The sequence below is a fragment of the Leuciscus leuciscus genome (genome assembly GCF_965113295.1).
Source record: "Leuciscus leuciscus genome assembly, chromosome: 2".
Lineage (NCBI taxonomy): Eukaryota > Metazoa > Chordata > Actinopteri > Cypriniformes > Leuciscidae > Leuciscus > Leuciscus leuciscus.
In genome coordinates, this window is record NC_138726.1 from 1,380,371 (window position 1) to 1,398,414 (window position 18,044).

At 38.5% G+C, this 18,044-nt stretch overlaps 1 protein-coding gene across 1 annotated transcript in view; it reads right to left on the reverse strand.

The window, feature by feature from the left end:
* Window positions 1-18,044, reverse strand: part of camk2d1 (calcium/calmodulin-dependent protein kinase (CaM kinase) II delta 1) — a 90,002-nt gene that overhangs the window by 51,259 nt on the left and 20,699 nt on the right. Inside the window, 4 exon segments of the mRNA XM_082160984.1 lie at window positions 2,396-2,461; window positions 9,786-9,807; window positions 9,810-9,839; window positions 14,191-14,250. Of these exon segments, the coding sequence (XP_082017110.1) occupies window positions 2,396-2,461; window positions 9,786-9,807; window positions 9,810-9,839; window positions 14,191-14,250 (178 nt within the window).

Genomic DNA, 18,044 nt, shown 5'->3' on the forward strand with positions numbered 1-18,044 from the left:
GATAAATTCATGTATAACACATGGGGAAAATCTTCTCAATTCGCTGGCTCAGTGAAATAAGACATGATTGCTCCCACAACTGGCTTAGAAGGAAGTCCGTTAAAGAAAAGAATCATATCATGCACACATTAACACTCATAATAAACTACAGGTCTTCTGCTTTGTGAATTATGAGATGCACTTGTATGTGTGGAATGTTCTGGCTTCTATACAAGTAAAGCTCTACCACAGAAAATTATTTTGACTACTTGTCTCTTAGTTGTGTTTAAATGAAATGCACTTACAATGAAAGTCTATGGGGCAAGATTTACTGATGAGGATCCATGCGCAGAGGATTTAAGAGTAACACAAACGTGAGTGAAGCGACACGACAAAAGCGAATAAAATTCATTATAATCAGTGATGCTGTTTACACTGGATGCGTCGCAATTCTCGAGAGTAAACTGATGTCCCGTTCTATTTCTGCCGTACTTCAAGCGCTTGCGCTACTTCTGACACGAACAATAAATGCATTTGCAACGGTTCCCGGACAGCAAAATAGTATCGGCCCATAGATCTGGGCCACATCTGGGCCGTGTGTATGAGATGTGGGATCTGGGCCGACACTACGTTGCTGTCTGGGTCTCTTTGTTGCATCCAGTGTTGACACGGTGTGAGACAAAAACTCTCTCACTAAACATGCAGGGGTTAAAACCATGAACAGCAAACAAGGGAACAAAAACAAGGGTCCAGAAAACAGTAAATCTAACCCAGAAAATAATGTTCAGAATTGCCAATGCAACGATAAACAAGACTTCAAAACGCTTCGTGAAGCTTCAAAAACTTTGTGAATCACTTGTTCTGAACCAGTGATTCGGAGCAGTATCAAACTGCCAAAGTCACATGATTCGTTACGTCATCACTGTTTCGCCACTAGAGGGCGATGATCTCTGTGAACCCATGAACCAGAGTCTAGTTATGATTTTTTTACCTGATCTTGGATCATTTTTATACATTTGTAAACATTTAATGACCCATTTGTATAATAAACAAGAAGATTTGTGGTTAAAAGTCTCTCACTGGTCTGATTGCTCTCTATAAAACGAACAAAATCTCTACAAAAAATAAATAAATAAATAGAACGTATTATAGAGACACTTCATATTTTGTGGTATTATATGATTTGTTAATTGCATTTAATAGATGACAGCTTTAATGAAAAACTGCAGTTTTTCAAAAGGTGTTTTTCTACATGTTTTGACTGAGATTTCGCTGCATTTACACTGTTCTGACCAGCAGGGGGTCGCCAGCGAGTGGCGCTTCCAGCGCTGCGAAACAATCAATTATTTTGCAAAACAATTGGTTCAATTGATTCAAAGTTTCGAAAAGCTTTGTTTCTCTCATAACTAAGCAGCAGTGATGGGATTTAGGAGCGGAGGAAACCCGAAGTTATTATTCTGATGACGGCTCCCTCGTTTGGTGGGAGGAGGGAATGACAGGTGCAGAACCAGATATAAGAGATACACTGTCTTGCTCCATAAACTTCCACTGTAAGTGCATTATTGTTTGAAATATCTAAAAAAATACCATGAATATAGTTATTAATTGACAGCATGCCACAGATGTGGTTTATACAGCTTCATAAAATATATAATACAACCCAGAAAGCAACATAGTGTCGGCCCAGATCCGGCCCACATCTGGTACACGTACAGTCAAACCAAAATTTATTCAGACACCTTCAACATTTCTCACATTATCACAGTTTATTCACTATAGTTTAGAAAATGGTAATAAAATACGACAAGAACTCAGAGTTATGAAATCAGTTGATATTTGACTGGTTTTGTCCGTCCTTCTGTTAGACTGTCTCACACATGAATTATGTTTAATATCTGTCAGCTGTTAAATTTAACTACACAATTAGATAATACCAGTTTAGCTCAACCAATCACCAAGCAATGCTTCATTTTGTTCAGTCTGTGTGTAAAAAGAGCATTAGCAATTAAAGAAAAAACACTTCAGCAAAACATGATCAGGCCAGAAGTCTGAATAATTTTGGTATTATTTTTGGAATTTTATTTATATAAGAAATTTTTATTAATGTTACTGGTAGTCCACTGTATTAAGAATTTGTGGGTATAATATGTCATATTTTACTTTATTTTCCTCTCCTCACTTACATAAATGAACTATAGTGTGCTGCACACACTAGTAGAAAAATATCAAAAATGATATCTGGTGTCTGAATAATCTTGGGTTTTACTGTAGATTCCACACAGCCCAGATGAGGACCGGATCTGGGCCGACACTATGTTGCTGTGTTACTATGTTGCCGAAACTACAAAGCTAACTGTGTTGTCTATTTAAATTCATGCATTCGTATAAGAGGTTTGCATTGGACACGAGCACTAACCTGGCATCGGCCTCGCTGTAATACTCTCTGGCAACAATATCTTCAAACAGCTCTCCTCCTGTGACTCTGAAACAGGTCCGACATCAGACAGTCTCATTTCAGCAGCTTTAATTAACAGGAAGCTCTGCATGTGAGAAATCTACATTTGCACCTTGACATGACATTCTTAAGAGATTAAAAAAAGACGAGCAGAGCAGAGTGTGTGTGTGTCGACACTCAACACGAGTAACTTGTAAATACAGGCAAATTCCACTGGAAACTGAGCATCGCTGTGAAGGGCAGAGCACTTAAAGTAAGCACTGTGAAGGGCACTTTACTCCGCATATAACATGTGTCACCGCCACTTTCTGTTGAATTTGAATGTTACTTCGACAACACAGCTGCAAAATTTTTATAGCAGTTATAGAAATTATTTGGCAAATAGACTTGATTAAAATATTGCTTTCTGGTGTGTCTACTTCAAATGTATTTAAAACATGCCATCAAAGATCACATGATCACGAAGAGTAAAACTACATCCTAAAAGCGACGACTGTATGTACACTTTGCTGGGGGGGGAGATTCCAGAAGAGATTCAGAAGAGATTCCAGAAGAGATTCAGAAGAGATTTCAGAAGAGATTCAGAAGAGATTCCAGAAGAGATTCAGAAGAGATTTCAGAAGAGATTTCAGAAGAGATTCCAGAAGAGGATCAGAAGAGATTCAGAAGAGATTTCAGAAGAGGATCAGAAAAGGATCAGAAGAGATTCAGAAGAGATTCAGAAGAGATTTCAGAAGAGATTTCAGAAGAGATTCCAGAAGAGGATCAGAAGAGATTCAGAAGAGATTCAGAAGAGATTTCAGAAGAGATTCAAGAAGAGATTTCAGAAGAGATTCAGAAGAGATTCAGAAGAGATTCAAGAAGAGATTTCAGAAGAGATTCAAGAAGAGATTTCAGAAGAGATTCAGAAGAGATTTCAGAAGAGATTCAGAAGAGATTTCAGAAGAGATTTCAGAAGAGGATCAGAAGAGATTCAGAAGAGATTCAGAAGAGATTCCAGAAGAGATTCAGAAGAGATTCCAGAAGAGATTCAGAAGAGATTTCAGACGAGATTTCAGAAGAGATTCCAGAAGAGGATCAGAAGAGATTCAGGAGAGATTCAGAAGAGATTTCAGAAGAGATTCCAGAAGAGATTCCAGAAGAGATTCAGAAGAGATTCCAGAAGAGATTCAGAAGAGATTTCAGACGAGATTTCAGAAGAGATTCCAGAAGAGGATCAGAAGAGATTCAGAAGAGATTCAGAAGAGATTTCAGAAGAGATTCCAGAAGAGATTCCAGAAGAGATTCAGAAGAGATTCAGAAGAGATTCCAGAAGAGGATCAGAATAGATTCTAGAAGAGATTCAGAAGAGATTCCAGAAGAGATTCCAGAAGAGATTCAGAAGAGGATCAGAAGAGATTCAGAAGAGATTTCAGAAGAGATTTCAGAAGAGATTTCAGAAGAGATTCAAGCAGAGATTTCAGAAGAGATTCAAGAAGAGATTCAGAAGAGATTCAGAAGAGATTTCAGAAGAGATTCCAGAAGAGATTCAGAAGAGATTCAGAAGAGATTCAGAAGAGATTCCAGAAGAGATTCAGAAGAGATTCAGAAGAGATTTCAGAAGAGATTCAGAAGAGATTCCAGAAGAGATTCAGAAGAGATTTCAGAAGAGATTCCAGAAGAGGATCAGAAGAGATTCAGAAGAGATTTCAGAAGAGATTCAGAAGAGATTCCAGAAGAGATTCAGAAGAGATTTCAGAAGAGATTCCAGAAGAGGATCAGAAGAGATTCAGAAGAGATTCCAGAAGAGATTTCAGAAGAGATTCAGAAGAGATTCCAGAAGAGGATCAGAAGAGATTCAGAAGAGATTCAGAAGAGATTTCAGAAGAGGATCAGAAGAGATTTCAGAAGAGATTCAGAAGAGATTCCAGAAGAGGATCAGAAGAGATTTCAGAAGAGATTCAGAAAAGATTCAGAAGAGATTCCAGAAGAGGATCAGAAGAGATTCAGAAGAGATTCAGAAGAGATTTCAGAAGAGATTCCAGAAGAGGATCAGAAGAGATTTCAGAAGAGATTCAGAAGAGATTCCAGAAGAGGATCAGAAGAGATTCAGAAGAGATTCAGAAGAGATTTCAGAAGAGATTTAGAAGAGATTCCAGAAGAGATTCAGAAGAGATTTCAGAAGAGATTCATAAGAGATTCCAGAAGAGGATCAGAAGAGATTCAGAAGAGATTTCAGAAGAGATTCCAGAAGAGGATCAGAAGAGATTCAGAAGAGATTTCAGAAGAGATTCAGAAGAGATTCCAGAAGAGGATCAGAAGAGATTCAGAAGAGATTCAGAAGAGATTTCAGAAGAGATTTCAGAAGAGATTCAAGAAGAGATTTCAGAAGAGATTCAAGAAGAGATTTCAGAAGAGATTCAGAAGAGATTCAGAAGAGATTCAGAAGAGATTTCAGAAGAGATTTCAGAAGAGGATCAGAAGAGATTCAGAAGAGATTCAGAAGAGATTCCAGAAGAGATTCAGAAGAGATTTCAGAAGAGGATCAGAAGAGATTCAGAAGAGATTCAGAAGAGATTTCAGAAGAGGATCAGAAGAGATTCAGAAGAGATTCAGAAGAGATTCCAGAAGAGATTCCAGAAGAGATTTCAGAAGAGATTCAGAAGAGATTCCAGAAGAGATTTCATAAGAGATTCATAAGAGATTCCTGAAGAGGATCAGAAGAGATTTCAGAAGAGATTCAGAAGAGATTTCAGAAGAGGATCAGAAGAGATTCAGAAGAGATTTCAGAAGAGATTCAAGAAGAGATTTCAGAAGAGATTCAAGAAGAGATTTCAGAAGAGATTCAGAAGAGATTCAGAAGAGATTTCAGAAGAGATTTCAGAAGAGGATCAGAAGAGATTCAGAAGAGATTCAGAAGAGATTCCAGAAGAGAATCAGAAGAGATTTCAGAAGAGATTCCAGAAGAGGATCAGAAGAGATTCAGAAGAGATTCAGAAGAGATTCCAGAAGAGATTCAGAAGAGATTTCAGAAGAGATTTCAGAAGAGGATCAGAAGAGATTCAGAAGAGATTCAGAAGAGATTTCAGAAGAGGATCAGAAGAGATTCAGAAGAGATTCAGAAGAGATTCCAGAAGAGATTCCAGAAGAGATTTCAGAAGAGATTCAGAAGAGATTCCAGAAGAGGATCAGAAGGGTTCAGAAGAGATTCAGAAGAGATTCCAGAAGAGGATCAGAAGAGATTTCAGAAGAGATTCAGAAGAGATTCCAGAAGAGGATCAGAAGAGATTCAGAAGAGATTCAGAAGAGATTCAGAAGAGATTTCAGAAGAGATTCAGAAGAGATTCAGAAGAGATTTCAGAAGAGATTCCAGAAGAGGATCAGAAGAGATTCAGAAGAGATTTCAGAAGAGATTCAGAAGAGATTCAGAAGAGATTTCAGAAGAGATTCAGATGAGATTTCAGAAGAGATTCAGAAGAGATTTCATAAGAGATTCATAAGAGATTCCAGAAGAGGATCAGAAGAGATTCAGAAGAGATTTCAGAAGAGATTTCAGAAGAGATTCAGAAGAGATTCCAGAAGAGGATCAGAAGAGATTCAGAAGAGATTCAGAAGAGATTTCAGAAGAGATTTCAGAAGAGATTCAAGAAGAGATTTCAGAAGAGATTCAAGAAGAGATTTCAGAAGAGATTCAGAAGAGATTTCAGAAGAGGATCAGAAGAGATTCAGAAGAGATTCAGAAGAGATTCCAGAAGAGATTCAGAAGAGATTTCAGAAGAGATTCAGAAGAGATTCCAGAAGAGGATCAGAAGAGATTCAGAAGAGATTCCAGAAGAGGATCAGAAGAGATTCCAGAAGAGATTCAGAAGAGATTTCAGAAGAGATTCAGAAGAGATTTCAGAAGAGATTTCAGAAGAGGATCAGAAGAGATTTCAGAAGAGATTCAGAAGAGATTTCAGAAGAGGATCAGAAGAGATTCAGAAGAGATTCAGAAGAGATTCCAGAAGAGATTTCAGAAGAGATTCAGAAGAGATTCCAGAAGAGGATCAGAAGGGATCAGAAGAGATTCAGAAGAGATTTCAGAAGAGATTCAGAAGAGATTCCAGAAGAGGATCAGAAGAGATTTCAGAAGAGATTCAGAAGAGATTCCAGAAGAGGATCAGAAGAGATTCAAAAGAGATTCAGAAGAGATTCAGAAGAGATTTCAGAAGAGGATCAGAAGAGATTCAGAAGAGATTCAGAAGAGATTTCAGAAGAGGATCAGAAGAGATTCAGAAGAGATTCAGAAGAGATTTCAGAAGAGATTCAGAAGAGATTCCAGAAGAGATTCAGAAGAGATTTCAGAAGAGATTTCAGAAGAGATTCAAGAAGAGATTCAGAAGAGATTTCAGAAGAGATTCCAGAAGAGGATCAGAAGAGATTCAGAAGAGATTTCAGAAGAGATTCCAGAAGAGGATCAGAAGAGATTCAGAAGAGATTCAGAAGAGATTTCAGAAGAGATTCCAGAAGAGGATCAGAAGAGATTCAGAAGAGATTCAGAAGAGATTCCAGAAGAGATTCAGAAGAGATTTCAGAAGAGATTCCAGAAGAGGATCAGAAGAGGATCAGAAGAGATTCAGAAGAGATTCCAGAAGAGATTTCAGAAGAGATTCAGAAGAGATTCCAGAAGAGGATCAGAAGAGATTCAGAAGAGATTTCAGAAGAGATTTCAGAAGAGATTCCAGAAGAGATTCAGAAGAGATTTCAGAAGATATTCCAGAAGAGTATCAGAAGAGATTTCAGAAGAGATTCAGAAGAGATTCAGAAGAGATTCCAGAAGAGGATCAGAAGAGATTCAGAAGAGATTCAGAAGAGATTTCAGAAGAGATTTCAGAAGAGATTCAGAAGAGATTCCAGAAGAGGATCAGAAGAGATTTAGAAGAGATTTCAGAAGAGATTTCAGAAGAGATTCAGAAGAGATTCCAGAAGAGATTCAGATGAGATTTCAGAAGAGATTCAGAAGAGATTCCAGAAGAGGATCAGAAGAGATTCAGAAGAGATTTCAGAAGAGATTTCTGAAGAGATTCAGAAGAGATTCCAGAAGAGGATCAGAAGAGATTAAGAAGAGATTTCAGAAGAGATTTCAGAGGAGATTCAGAGGAGATTCCAGAAGAGGATCAGAAGATATTCAGAAGAGATTCAGAAGAGATTTCAGAAGAGATTCAAGAAGAGATTTCAGAAGAGATTTCAGAAGAGATTCCAGAAGAGGATCAGAAGAGATTCAGAAGAGATTCCAGAAGAGGATCAGAAGAGATTCAGAAGAGATTCAGAAGAGATTCAGAAGAGATTCCAGAAGAGGATCAGAAGAGATTCAGAAGAGATTCAGAAGAGATTCAGAAGAGATTCCAGAAGAGGATCAGAAGAGATTCAGAAGAGATTCCAGAAGAGATTCAGAAGAGATTCCAGAAGAGATTCAGAAGAGATTTCAGAAGAGATTCAGAAGAGATTCAGAAGAGATTTCAGAAGAGATTTCAGAAGAGGATCAGAAGAGATTCAGAAGAGATTTCAGAAGAGATTCAGAAGAGATTCCAGAAGAGGATCAGAAGAGATTCAGAAGAGATTTCAGAAGAGATTCCAGAAGAGGATCAGAAGAGATTCAGAAGAGATTTCAGAAGAGATTCAAGAAGAGATTCAGAAGAGATTCAGAAGATATTTCAGAAGAGGATCAGAAGAGATTCAGAAGAGATTCAGAAGATATTTCAGAAGAGGATCAGAAGAGATTCAGAAGAGATTCAGAAGAGATTTCAGAAGAGATTTCAGAAGAGATTCAGAAGAGATTCAGAAGAGATTTCAGAAGAGATTCAGAAGAGATTCCAGAAGAGGATCAGAAGAGATTCAGAAGAGATTCAGAAGAGATTTCAGAAGAGATTTCAGAAGAGGATCAGAAGAGATTCAGAAGAGATTCAGAAGAGATTTCAGAAGAGATTTCAGAAGAGATTCAGAAGAGATTCAGAAGAGATTTCAGAAGAGATTCAGAAGAGATTCCAGAAGAGATTTCAGAAGAGATTCAGAAGAGATTTCAGAAGAGGATCAGAAGAGATTCAGAAGAGATTCAGAAGAGATTTCAGAAGAGATTCAGAAGAGATTCCAGAAGAGGATCAGAAGAGATTCAGAAGAGATTTCAGAACAGATTCAGAAGAGATTCCAGAAGAGATTCAGAAGAGATTTCAGAAGAGATTCAGAAGAGATTCAGAAGAGATTTCAGAAGAGATTCAAAAGATATTTCAGAAGAGGATCAGAAGAGATTCAGAAGAGATTCAGAAGAGATTCCAGAAGAGGATCAGAAGAGATTCAAGAAGAGATTCAGAAGAGATTCAGAAGATATTTCAGAAGAGGATCAGAAGAGATTCAGAAGAGATTCAGAAGAGATTCCAGAAGAGGATCAGAAGAGATTCAGAAGAGATTCAGAAGAGATTCCAGAAGAGATTCAGAAGAGATTCCAGAAGAGATTCAGAAGAGATTCAGAAGAGATTCAGAAGAGGATCAGAAGAGATTTTTTATTTTTCATTCTGTGGCGGAAACAAGCTTCCATAGCTTTCCCTAACTATAGTGGCCACCAAAAAAAAAAAAAAGACCACAAAACCCTGAAAGCTGAATTGCTGAGTCTGGTGAATCATCTTTGGACAAAGCCAACGGATGCTGTTAAAATGCCACAAAAATTCAAGATATTAGAGCAAAAAATGACTAATATTGATATCATATGATATAGTTTAGCAATTTCACATGAGCAAGAGTTTTCTTTTTCTTTTTTATTTCTGCATGATTACAAATGTGATCCTGATTTTATACAACAGTTTTATCTGTTTTTGCTCAATTTAGTTTTAAAACGAAGCCACAGCAGAACTGATGTGCGTCTCTGAGCGACACACAGCGGCGTTTTCATTACTGAATGAATCAACAGTTTTAAATGAATTGAGTGAATCATCGATTCAGTGACTCATTCATAAAAATGCCCAATTGCTTCGTTCCCAAATGAACCAGCGTTTAAATGAATCGGTTCAATGAATGATTCGATGACTCACTCATTAAGACAGAGGCTTGGTTGGTTTTAGTTTCACATTTAGAGTTTCATTTATTTCTATATTATTATTTCTAAAGCTACTTTTTGTGATTTATATTCAATGCTTTTCTCTTTAAATTATCTTTTGGGGAGGGGGTCATTTCTCAGCCAAAACTGATCTGCGATAAATTAATCAGCACATCATGAATTCGTTTTTTTTGCAGTTTATTTTGTGAGTGGAGGGAGCTCTCATTAACAGACACACTCGTTTAGCAGGAGAACTGGAGACGTGACCTCATACAGACAGAGACACACACAGAAAAATTCACTCACAAATCAAAGACGAGGTAGTGAACACTTCTTCTGATATACTGTCATGGAGCCTCACTGTGGAGAGAGAGAGAGAGAGAGAGAGAGAGAGAGAGGGAGAGGGAGAGAGAGAGAGAGAGAGAGAGGAGAGAGAGAGAGAGAGAGAGACAGAGAGAGAGAGAGAGAGAGGAGAGAGAGAGAGAGCGAGAGAGAGAGAGAGCGGAGAGAGAGAGAGAGAGAGAGAGAGAGAGAGAGAGAGAGAGAGAGAGAGAGAGAGAGAGAGAGAGAGACGAGAGAGAGAGAGAGAGAGAGAGAGAGAGAAGGAGAGAGAGCAGAGACAGAGAGAGAGAGAGAGACAGAGAGAAGAGAGAGAAGAGAGAGAGGAGGAGAGAGAGAGGAGAGAGAGAAGAGAGAGAGAGAGGAGAGAGAGAGAGACTGATTAGATTGTGTCGAGCAGCTCACAGTCATAATCATTAGAATGAGATTTTCACAAGACTCGTTATTCCACAAATTGGAATTATTTCTGCTTCTGCTTCCTCTCATTGTCAAAGATGAATAAAGGGCAGATCCACTAAAGCTGAACTGTGTCATTTTTTCATCTATCCCATCTTAATAGACCTTATTCACAGCAGCGCCCATCTTTGATTTATAGCGGGAATGAAAGCAAGGCTGTATGGGATAGACGTACATCTCTTCATTCTGTTTATTAATTAAAGTCCCCCTGTGGTGAAAATCCAGCTTTTAATGTGGGTTTTTAATCTGCTTAAGACAAACATGTGTAAGTTCATAAGTCGACAGCATTGCTGAGTATTTCCTCCTTAAAACTGCAGTGAACCAAAGACAGTCTCAAACACACGCTTTGAAATCGCTGGTGTTTCTGACGTCACAAACTACCTTGTAACCAATCAGATCAACGTGTGATCGTCAACCAGTGGATCTCTGAGCTGAGTGAGTGAGTGGAGGCGGGGCTCATTTGCATATTCATAGAACCGCGAATAATTAATGAGGTGTAGAGTTACATTCAAGATATTTTAAGGAAAAAAAAGCGCTTCATTTCGGTGATCAAAGATGAGTTTTAAAGGATCAAATTATTGACTACAGGGAGACTTTAATATTATGTTTATTGTGTTTTTGGATTCGAAACACAGCAAAAATATCTTTCCAAGAAACATCAGTAAACACAAAAACTCCAGACAACATGAGCTGTGGAAAATAATAAGTGATCTAGAAGCTTTATACAGTTTTTCTACAGTGGATGTCACTGAAAACACGGTCCATCGATCCCTCAGCCTGAATAACGTCTGTATGCCATTCGATACCTGAGCCATATGAAAGTCGTCACAATGCATTCTGGGATTGAATTATCAGTGAAGGACAGCTAAAATAACTGGATGCATGCAGGACTACATAAACTGGGCAAAAACAGGCATTTATTCAGTCGTTTAGTGGAAAACCAGCCTAAAAAACCACTGCAAAAAATGCTTTTCTTTCTAATTATTTTTCTCGTTTCCAGTCCAGATATCTAAAAATTCTTAAATCAAGATGCATTTACTAGATGAGTAAAATGCCATTAGATATTATGTCCTGTTTTCTGGAGGAATTAATCAAATTGAAGTGAGTTAATGCTTAAAACAAGCAAAATGATCAACCAATTGGGTAAGAAAAATAATCTGTTTTCCGTTTGAATTAAGATTCTTTTTCTGACCCCATTGGCAAATAATTTTGCTTGTTATAAGCAAAAACTCACTTCAATTTGATTAATTCCCCCAGAAAACAGGACATAATATCTAATGGCATTTTACTCATCTAGTAAATGCTTCTTGATTTAAGAATTTTTAGATATTTGGACTGGAAACAAGACAAAAATACTGATTAAGAAAGGCATTAGTTGCAGTGTGAGTGCCTTCGAATACATCGGTCTCGACAATAACTCTCTAATGAAACGGCCGAGATCATGACGTGATCCTGATGAACGGGAGCCGAGGGAACGCCTGATGTCATTTCTCAAAGGAATCGAAAGGCCTGACCTTTTGATGTATAAATATGGACGGATTACATGAGGAAAGAGAGACGGAGGAATCCCCTCAGTATAAACATCTCATGCATCTTCTGTGATCCAGTCGTTTCTCAAACCTGTTGCCATAGTAACAGAGAGAAAACCCTCGTTCCTTTAGGAAAACCACTGGCTTTTATATTCACTGACTCAGTAACACTTTACAATAGGGTTAACATTAGTTAACATGAACTAAGACTTATTAATATTAGATAATGTTAGTTTCAACATTTACTAATACGGTATTAAACTCAAAGGTTGTATTTGTTAACATTAGTTAATGAACTAACATGAACACACACTGAACAACTGTATTTTTATTAACTAACATTAACAAAGATTAATAAATACTAACACATTGCTCATGGTTAGTTTATGTTAGTTAATACACTAACTAATGAACCTTATTGTAAAAGTGTTACTAATGCAAACCTTTAAGACTTGAAGTCATATTTATGTGAAAGAAGATCCATTATAATGAAGGACAAAAAGAGACTTTGGGATCTAACGAACAATCCATACGCCATGAGAACAGGAATGAAACTGTGTCATCGCATGTAAACTCTTGAACAATAACCCGACTGAACAGTTTCAGTGGCAGAAGATGAACATCGGGGGTGTGGGAATGAGAGACTGTGGATCAGCTCATCTAATGCTTTGTGTTATAGTCATAATTACTGCTAGAAAACGCCAACGCTTGTAATCTCTCGGCTGCGGTGTGTGTGTGTGTGTGTGTGTGTGTGTGTGTGTGTGTGTGTGTGTGTGTGTGTGTGTGTGTGTGTGGGCTGAAACGCTTGGACATTTATAGACGCTTCCAGACTAAAAGCTTCAGGTCAGATTTGCATGACATAATTATGATGAATCACTCAGAAATCTCGTTTTGATGAACTAATATTGATTCTTAAATCTCTTTCAGTCTGTTTAAAGTTGAAGAATGAACAAAACTTCCATCTAGTGGCAAATCTGTTAATTATCATTGAATTGATGTATTCGATCTTATCATTATTAATAACATTATATAATGTAATGATTGTGATGTATTGTATATGTGGCCTAGTTCTTTTTAATTGCACTAAAATACCAGCAGGAGATTATTTCAAGGTTCCTTTAGAATTTATTTTATTTAAATTTGTATATATAATTGTATTAATATTAAACTTCTTAATTAATTTCATGAATTGTAGTGATGCACCTAATTTTTAACTATATATCGTTTTTTTTTTTTTATATTAATTTATGCCAAAACCTAAATGGAAAATGAACATTTAATGTGGTTAATCAATTGATTAAATCAACTTTATTTAATAATTAACAATCAAATAAATATTTTACTACATAAGGCCGTTTTATAAACATTTTAATATAGTTATGTTTCTACTCCAGATTGTTGGTTAAATATAAAGATTTAAAAGATGGCTGTATTAACAGATTTATTCATACATTCATAACTCCAACAGGTTGAGTCTGATTATAATGCATATGAAGTGCTGCATATATTTAGCACACTGTCCGTAGGGTTTGGTTTTCTAGCTGACGAACGAGTGAAAGGCTTTTCTGAGGTAAATGTGGCGTTACGTGACATTATTGTTCTCAAGCTGTTTTATTGAGGTCTGGAAATGAATCATGTTTCATGTAATCGACCAATCAGTGTTTCAACCGCGGAAAGATGTCAATAAAACAGCTTGAGAATAATATCTAACATCACATTTACCTCAGAAAAGCCCTTCGATGACCATAAACTCGTCGGTCAGCTAAAAAAAACATATACTAAATATAGCTAAATATTCACTATATTGCATATTCATTGTATTTTTACTTAACATGTTCTTCAATATTTAATGCATCATGTTATTATGACAGACACTATTTAAATGTTTATATATAAAAAAAAGAAGAAAAAAAAAGAGTACAAATATAATTATGCCATTAAAAATGTATAATTATAGTGTTATTATTATAAAAACTTCGGTAACACTTTATTTTACAGTGTCCGTGTTACATGTATAACATGTATAACATAGTAATAAATTGTAACAGTAAATTATGCATAATTACATGTAACTAACCCTCAACCAAACCCTAACCCTATAGTAAGTACATGTAGTTCATTATTATTACTCAGTACTTAAAATAAAGTGTAACCGAAACTTCCTTATGTGTAATTTAAATGCAAGTATCCTAAACAAATCAGTTCATTTTAAATAATATTGAATACTTACTATATTTTAAATACTGAACATAAAACAGAGAGTGTGTGTGTGTGTGTGTGTGTGTGTGTGTGTGTGTGTGTGTGTGTGTGTGTGTGTGTGTGTGTGTGTGTGTGTGTGTGTGTGTGTGTGTGTGTGTGTGTGTGTGTGTGTGAGAGAGTGTACTCACCGATGTTAGCATGCTTGAGTAGACGACAAATTCGAGCCTCTCGTTCCAGTTTTTGGTGATCTACAAGAAAAGCAGAAACAGATGTTTGTGTGTTAAACACTTGACTAGTCTGTGGATAACAGTTTCTGATGAATGTGAAATGTAAATGTTTGTTTAATAGCAGTGGAAATGTAGTGAATATCACAGGACAGAAATGTTATATGTCTGAAGTCTGTTCTAATAGATCCGGTGTTTAAATGAGTTAATAAATATTGTCTCTACTCGTTCCTCTGAGGTCAAAATGAACAGAATATATAAACAAGCAAACAGGAGTCATGGGAAAATTACAAGGAAAGGAAGGAACATTAAAAAGGTCTGCACTGTTTCTGAACCCTCAGCCGACCAATCACGACACACCGCTCCAGCCGACCAATCACGACACACCGCTCCAGCCGACCAATCACGACACACCACTCCAGTCCACCAATTACGACACACCGCTCCAGCCCACCAATCACGACACACCGCTCCAGCCGACCAATCACGACACACTGCTCCAGTCCACCAATCACGACACACCGCTCCAGCCGACCAATCACGACACACCGCTCCAGCCGACCAATCACGACACACCGCTCCAGCCGACCAATCACGACACACCGCTCCAGTCCACCAATCACGACACACCGCTCCAGCCGACCAATCCCGACACACCGCTCCAGCCCACCAATCACGACACACCGCTCCAGCCCACCAATCACGACACACCGCTCCAGCCCACCAATCACGACACACCGCTCCAGCCCACCAAACACGACACACCGCTCCAGCCCACCAATCACGACACACCGCTCCAGCCGACCAATCACGACACACCGCTCCAGCCGACCAATCACGACACACCGCTCCAGCCCACCAATCACGACACACCGCTCCAGCCCACCAATCACGACACACCGCTCCAGCCGACCAATCACGACACACCGCTCCAGCCCACCAATCACGACACACCGCTCCAGCCGACCAATCACGACACACCGCTCCAGCCCAGGATCTCAATTCTCATTCAGAGAGGAAATACTGTCAATGTGTCAGTGTGTGTGTGTGTGTGTGTGTGTGTGTGTGTGTGTGTGTGTGTGTGTGTGTGTGTCTGACAACCGTTAAAAAGAACATTCACCAATCACTCCAGATGCAGTTCAGCCAATAAGATTGTTTGTGTGTAAAGTTTAATCTCAGATGTTTTACCATCATGATCTCAAGACATTAATGAGGATTTCGTCTAATATCAGCATCATCACTGACACACACACACACACACACACACACACACACACACACACACACACACGAGCCTGTGACATCACAGGATTAAACTGACTAAACTGTGTGTGTGTGTGTGTGTGTGTGTGTGTGTGTGTGTGTGTGTCTTCATGTTTCTGCACAATAACAGTGTGATCAGTTTTGTTCTTTCCTCATTATTGGAAAAGTTTGGCCAAACTCCACGTTCTTCATTAAATGCCCCAGATGGAGAGCTTTTCATTCAAATCTAGTTTTTGCGTATTTTAAGTGTTGCGCTGACCCAGTTCAGTCATTTCCCCTCAGACTCACACGGAGACGGAGAGATGCCAGAAATGGAGCAGATCTTCTCAAATCAACTCACTGTCCATCGACTGACATAATGCAGACGAGACACACAAGCAAACATGTGGAGGAGAAATATGAGCTGTGTGTGTGTGTGCGTGTGTGTGTGCGTGAGTGTGCGTGTGTGTGTGCGTGAGTGTGAGAGAGTAAGTGAGTGTGTGTGTGCGTGTGTGTGCGAGTGCGAGTGCGTGAGTGTGTGCGTGTGCGAGTGCGTGAGTGCGTGAGTGTGTGTGTGTGTGTGCGAGTGCGTGAGTGTGTGTGTGCGAGTGCGTGAGTGCGTGAGTGTGAGAGAGTAAGTGAGTGTGTGTGTGCGTGTGTGTGCGAGTGCGAGTGCGTGAGTGTGTGCGTGTGCGAGTGCGTGAGTGCGTGAGTGTGTGTGTGTGTGTGCGTGAGTGTGTGTGCGAGTGCGTGAGTGCGTGAGTGTGTGTGTGTGTGTGCGAGTGCGTGAGTGTGTGTGTGCGAGTGCGTGAGTGTGTGTGTGTGTGTGTGTGTGTGTGTGTGTGTGCGTGTGCGAGTGCGTGAGTGTGTGCGTGTGTGAGTGTGTGTGCGTGTGCGTGTGCGAGTGCGTGAGTGTGTGTGCGCGGGTGCGTGTGCGTGTGTGGGAGTGGGAGTGTGTGTGTTTGTGTGTGTGCGAGTGTGTGTGCGAGTGTGTGTGTGTGTGTGTGTGTGTGTGTGTGTGTGTGTGTGTGTGTGTGTGTGTGTGTGTGTGTGTGTGTATGTGTGTGTTCTCTCACACTAATGTTAACAGAGGTCAGGAACAGAGTTTGCATAAGAAGCAAATTAGTGCAAAAGAGGCGAAAGCGAAACTTGAAATACAGAGCTGGAACGAAATGAGGAAAATAGAAATAAATGGATCGTCACAAATTCAGGTGTGAGTGAACGTGAAACATGCAGGATCTGATGAGAAACGCTTCAAATAGTAGTGTGTAATATTATAATACTGACCTCAATCTGTCTCCATATTAAATCTGAATTAGACACGCATCAGAGTCACACACACACACACACACACACACACACACACACACACACTCACACACACACACACAGTCATGTGACGCTGCAAACTACAAGTGATGCCCTGTTATCATTTATCATAAACATATAGAGCTGGTTATGTGATGCAAACCTCAAAATGTACTAGTTTACATATCATGCACTATGGTTATGGTTAATTATTAATCAATAATCTGCCCCTGTAATCATAATTTAGTATTAAAAGTGCTTGCTGTTTCATGCATTAATGAGTCAAGACAGTTTCTTCGCCTCCGTTCGTTACATTAACAATTGCATGATGAATAATGTAAAAAAACAAATCAATGCAATTACAATAAGAATGGGAACTGAAGCTTTCGAGCTCGTAAAAGGACAAAACTGCATCATAAAAGTGGAACTGCAACTCTTCTGAAGTCATTCAAGATCTGGTGTGAGAAACAGACCTGATCATTACAACCGCATGAAAAAGAGAAACTAGTGGCTTTAGAACGACGTGTGTGTGAAGAAATGAGACATGAAACGTCCATCAATCAGTAAAAGGACGAGGATAAACTTCAGAAATGATGCAGAGATGATGAAATAAATGTCATTTCTAGCTGAATTATTAAAGCCCTTCCTGTCAAACCACACCAACTTTTAAAATGTATGTTAATTGACTCAATGTTTCAGGTTTGTTTAGAATTTCTGTTCAATCTTTGTAGACAAAATGCTTTTATATTTATACTTTTACACAAATATATTAGTATCACATATTAAAGGGAATAAAAACAAAACATTTAATGAAGAAAAACTGACTTTCAGTCAACATGCACCAATGCTACAATTTTCTAAATGTCACAATCATTCGTTAACAAACAAGTATTAATTACTTCAATTGACTCATTGTTTCTGCCTTAAATTATTACATTGTGTAAATTAATACATTTTTAGCTAACTGTGGTTTTGTATGTGTACATTTCTGAAATGCATAACTCAGACAGTTTCCTCTGACATCAGATCTCTGTAAACTGTAATGTGGACTCATGTATTTTCTGTAAAGCTGCTGTGAAACGATGTGTACTGGGAAACGCGCTACTAATAAACGTGAATTGAATAGAATTCTTCAGCCACATATATTAATATCACATTCACATATTAAAGGGAATAAAAGCAAAACATTTAATGAAGAAAAAGCGACTTTCACCCATCCTCCGACCGCTCCAGCCGACCAATCACGACACACCGCTTCAGCCCACCAA